The sequence below is a fragment of the Opisthorchis viverrini genome (genome assembly GCF_000715545.1).
Source record: "Opisthorchis viverrini unplaced genomic scaffold opera_v5_286, whole genome shotgun sequence".
In the NCBI taxonomy this organism is placed as follows: Eukaryota; Metazoa; Platyhelminthes; class Trematoda; order Opisthorchiida; family Opisthorchiidae; genus Opisthorchis; species Opisthorchis viverrini.
The window spans coordinates 140,243-145,425 of record NW_008751933.1 but is presented as its reverse complement, the minus strand read 5'-3'; the positions used below and the strand labels follow the sequence as shown (position 1 = coordinate 145,425).

The window sequence follows — 5,183 nt, the reverse complement described above, 5'->3', positions numbered from 1 at the left end:
GGCTACATCGTTTCTCTGGTCTGCCTACGACTATTCTTTACCGGGTGCGCGTCTGCGCGGCGTTTCATCATGTAACCGAGTCGCCAGACATGATGGTCTTATAGCACAGGGCAGATTAAATCGTTTTGGAAGTAGTTATGCAGCAAAGATCCGTTTGAGGTAAGATCTTCTACAAGTGAGTAAAAAGAATGTCCCAAAACATGAGCAAAATGACTTTGAATCCACTTATGCCTAGTTACCGATTATTTTTGGATGTTTAAACTTTTTCAGAAATTCTTGTATGCTCACACATTTTGTTGTAGGTGCTTGGAACAGATCAACATCGCCTACTGTCCGTACCAAAACGGGGTTGGAAATTCTTTCAAGTAAACTTCAGGGATCCGTGTGATGGCAGGGTGGAAGCAAAACACAACTGTGCCACATCTTTTCGTAAGACCTTCATGAACAGTCGGTAGTCTTTACTTGGGCAATGTTTGGCTTTTGATATAAAAGCTTCATCGGGCCAAGTAAGCAGGTCACCAAAGTGGCCAGGTTATAAGACAGTCCGGGAACCAATCAGTAAGTTCTCTTCAGATTATCACACTAGATCAGTGTTCAGTGTGATTGTCAAAATCTTGCTTTGGTAGATTGGGGGAGTTTAAAATTAATTCTGATCGAGTTTGATTCGTCAATCTTCCACTTCAGGCTGCTTCAATTGATGATTCACCTCGGGTGTTACTGATATATTTTCCTTGGTGTTTGTGGGGGTGTGCGTGCTCCGACAAATCAGTTTGAGGGAGGGGATGTGATCAAGTGGAATTCAGATGACCGCACAACAACACGTGTTAGCTTGATTGATCCAAAACCGTTCACCACGCGCATGCCAGTTCCACACCTGTTCTGCTAAGGCCGGGATGCTTGGCGATTTCTACAGCCTTGGCTATCAGCCTTGTGACGCCTCAAAACCTCAACATTTTGCAAATCTATTGTATCCACTGTCCAGTGCGTGTTCCGCAGTTGCCGAGTCCCCCAGTAACGCTTGATATTTATCCACGTTTCTCGGCGGCCTGTTTATTTTTCTACTATGCTCTCCGATTCTGATGTGTGCCACATCTCTGTCAGCCTACTGAGAAAGGCTACTTCCGAAGCGTATGATGGAAATTTTTGGATTTCTGTCTAAATTATACGTTCTATGTTGCGAACCAAATTCAGTCAAGGAATACCGATTAATCTGTTTTATAAATGCCTTTACGAAAGTGTTAAATTTATTTTGCTACAACGCGATTGTTTGAAACCTCACGCTGCCCTCTTAGTGAGCCCATCCCAGGAAGAGGCTGGACAGCCGCGTCTACTTGAGGACGCAACTTGGGGAGAAAAAATCCTTTAGTATGCAAACCCGAGTGAAAGACGTTTGGCTCGATTTTCTCTCACCTAAAAGTGCATTTGCTGTTGTACTGTATTCACATTCCAGTACAACTAGCACCACAAGAGGGAACTTATCGGATGGAGCATGCTTGGTAAAATAACCTGTTAGATTAGTTCTACAATGGACTGTCTATTTCAGGTGCTGGAGTGCCATTTTACGCATCCCAAGGAGATTAAACGAAGTGAGTAACTTATTTTTTGGTCTTTACTTATCCGGAAAAAAGCACTTTCAACCGTGACTGACAAAATTCTCTTGCAGACTCCATGTAGATGTCACCTATTCGGAACACAAGTTGCAGACATTTAGCCTACAAGTGTCAGTCTGATCGCCCTAGTGTCCAACTTGACGAAGAAAAATAAACAGTACGACTTACCTTTTCTACTGTTGATTTGATAATCACTTGAGATCTGGGTTCCGTATTCACAGGACAGTCCAGTTCAAGAACTTGAAAAATTTTAAAGTGGAACATGTATGACTTGCATGTGTCGTAATTTAAAGGACTATCTTTTCGATGACTGTGAAAACTAGTTACTCATAAAACGTCATCATCCGACGGGGCATAAGTAGTAAGCTCTAGATGTATCGATTCATACGAAGGCATAATCTCACCACAGGGTCTTATTGGTCTGAAAGTTTCGCCAAACCGGTTTTCCGTAGAGCGAATGCGAAAGATATTCGCCTTTGGCCAAAGCAAGACAGTAGTTGACAGAGCAATAACCACGCACTACAGAACAACTGACGGGAAGAAACCTACTGTTAACAGCTACTGGGAGAATTTAATCTTCTAAGGCATTCAACTCAAATCTCGATGGGACTGGTATTACCCCCAAAAAAGATTCCATTGTGAGTATCATCGATCCTAAGGTTAAACTGTCGCCACAGTATAGACGACATCGGATACAAAGTTGAATCTGTTCCATGTCGTGAACACCTGAACTCTCAGTTGCGCCTAACCCTTTCCATCGCAGAATATATGCTTCACACTGAATTCCATAGTATGCTTGATATCTCCATGGCACAGCTCATCCACCAATATTACTGGAGTTTCATTATGACAGTAGATACGCAACCTGTCTCTTTTCTCAACAGGTAGCACGATACTTTAAAAAAAGGTTGACACCAGCTACACAGCATAGGTCAGGGTTGGTGGCACGTGATGCCATTGACTGTGTAACGTGAAAAACTATTCAAGGTTGAAGGTTGTTTTGCGCGTGATCCATTTGCGAATCAATATTGCTCACCGTGCTCTAAGAACGGACGCAAAAGGCATAGATTGAAGCCACATGTCTAGACTGGATCCGATGTTGCCTCAAAATTGGTTGAAAAGTCCAGCGGATTCATTACAGATTCAGGCTTTGCTATCAACTCTTTCAACCATAACAAAAGAGTGACCCGTTAACGTTCATAAAAGAGTTCCATAAACAGCGGAAAAAGCGTGATTAAAACAGTTATGAGGAGGTGCGAAATACTGTGCACAAAATTCCACAGTATATTTTGCAGCGCAAGAATAGGAAAGCCTACTCAAAAGGAAGAACAATGTTGAATGCCCCTTGGGGGAACTCAAGAGCGACGTTAAAACGAAAGCAAGTATTCCTCATCATCTAAAACATCTTGACTGGCCACTATAAACGGCTTTTCTAAGCCCAATTAGCTAGATTACCTCAAACTCTGATTTAGAGGTATTTGGCCCATAAAGTATTCGTATTCGGGTAACCACTTGATGTGGTTGTACATTCGGCACAAAAATTACCTGTACAAATTTCATTATAGTCGCCTCCAGATGAAACACCACTCATGAATCCCACAAAGCATCGCGTTTTTTTACATAACAGGAAAGTGTGCTGTAACGGTTGGAGGAGCTCTGTCATCTAAATGCTTTTGGTGTTTCTAATCTTTTGGTACTTCTGCACCAATTGTTTTGTTCGCTCTCAGTTCAGTGGATATTCACTCATAAGGTAGCGTTGACTCTATCATGCTAGCTATATTCGATCCCACTTCATATGCAGTAGAAGCTGGTCCGTAGCCGGCTGATCAGCTCACAATGGCCATATGAGGTTTTTGCACGACACAACTAATTACACTCCATGTATCTTTTTGTCAAACCATACACAGGCTATGAAATGAATTAATATGTATCGAATATGCTTGTCCTTCACCCCGGAACTTTCATGGTGAATGTAACATTTATATGGAGCATTCCTGTTGGAGACGGAGGAACAATGGTCCACCTTCTCTGAACTCGCTCTCCCCAAGAACAGCCAGAGCGAGACTTTAAATCACGTCCTCCACCGCAGTCGTCTGTCTTGGTAGACGATGGCTATCATACAGGACCGAAAACAGGATTCACCTGATATCATTGAAAACCTGGTTCCCCTCCAAGGGGACCGATGTATATTCATTCATTAACCTGACTGTGAGGTCTCATCAAGTAGATGTAATCCCACGATTTGACAGACCTCTCAAAAAAGAACGGACATAGTACACAGTGATTCATGCACGTAGCATGAACGATATGACGGGGATGAAAAATACATAACCGATGAAACTGATATCAAATGACTCACCTATTGATACCATTTCGACTTTCTCCACGTCACAAATGCTAAATGGAAACATATTTGGACGAAGATCTAAAAAAGGAACGAGATGTGGAGATTTGTCATACAGTGGTTTGTTCAGGACAAAAACGAAAACCGCATCACGAGAAATCCCATTTTGACTGCAATAAAACCAAATATATACTTAGGTACCGTGTCAACCAAATCCTTTCGACCACCAAATCTCTAGGGATATATTGAACGGTAGGGCCAGAATGGAGCTATCGGATGAAGTGCATGTGTCACATACTTCTGACAAGTTCGGTCGAATCTGTATTTTCTTGTGTTAGTCCGGATGACTGAAGCTTTCCCCACGTTATTCGTACCACAGAACATTTCTGTTGCCACCGAATCCAGAAGTGATAAAATCGATAACTAATATCACTTACTTTATATGTTTGGATATTTTGGCGATAACTGAGCTCAAACTTGCATACTGGGAGCAGAGCTTTCTCTGCCCGGTTATGTGGTGAGCGAAGGCGACCGTGAGGTGGACAGTGTATGAACTGGCAATGAAGTATGAAAGCAGCAACCACCAAAGTGAGTCGGGCGGACAACTACGCCTACCCTGGATGGGGACTCTGGGAAGCAAATCGCCTATGGTTAACGACATTGTCAGGAACATTCCAATCGCACAGTCAGTGGGTTTCGCATCTCACAGCGATTGTCTTCAGTGCGTAGCTACCCTGTTCCCGAACTAATCACATACGCCATCGTCTCCAAGGCTTGGCCGTGTCTCCCACAATCTCCCACTTTCCGGTGATCGAAGCTGTAGCAGATGGAACCAATGTGCTTATGGTTCATGGTATATAGCTGATAAACTTATTGATTGATTAATTGATCGACTGACTGCTTGACTGGTTAATTGATTGGCTGATCAGAAGTTCAGGTAAGAATTTCATACAAGTAAATGTGGACGTAACAACAGTCTTTGCTTCTTCAACTGCCCGGTCTAGTGAAAAAAACAGGATACATTCAGATACTCTGTTAGCTATCTTTTCAAAGCAGCCATTCCTAGACTGATACTGAATGCAGACAGAAAAGTCTCCCTTCAAAAGGCATGCGATCCTATAAAACTAGCCTGTCTACTCATTGCAGCCGTCTTCGTATGACAAGGGGTTAGTTGACCAATTCTTGTTATTTTTAATGAAGATCTGACCCTATTTGTAACGACACTTGTA

The 5,183-nt window shown here is 42.6% G+C and overlaps 1 protein-coding gene across 1 annotated transcript; it reads right to left on the bottom strand.

The window, feature by feature from the left end:
* Window positions 1-946: 946 nt before the first annotated feature.
* Window positions 947-4,627, bottom strand: T265_09422 (hypothetical protein; the record flags this gene model as incomplete). The annotated part of the gene is made up of 4 exons (XM_009175476.1): window positions 947-1,102; window positions 1,779-1,849; window positions 3,970-4,035; window positions 4,570-4,627. The coding sequence occupies 4 exons, from the start codon at window positions 4,625-4,627 to the stop codon at window positions 947-949; spliced, it is 351 nt and encodes a 116-aa protein (XP_009173740.1).
* Window positions 4,628-5,183: the final 556 nt, after the last annotated feature.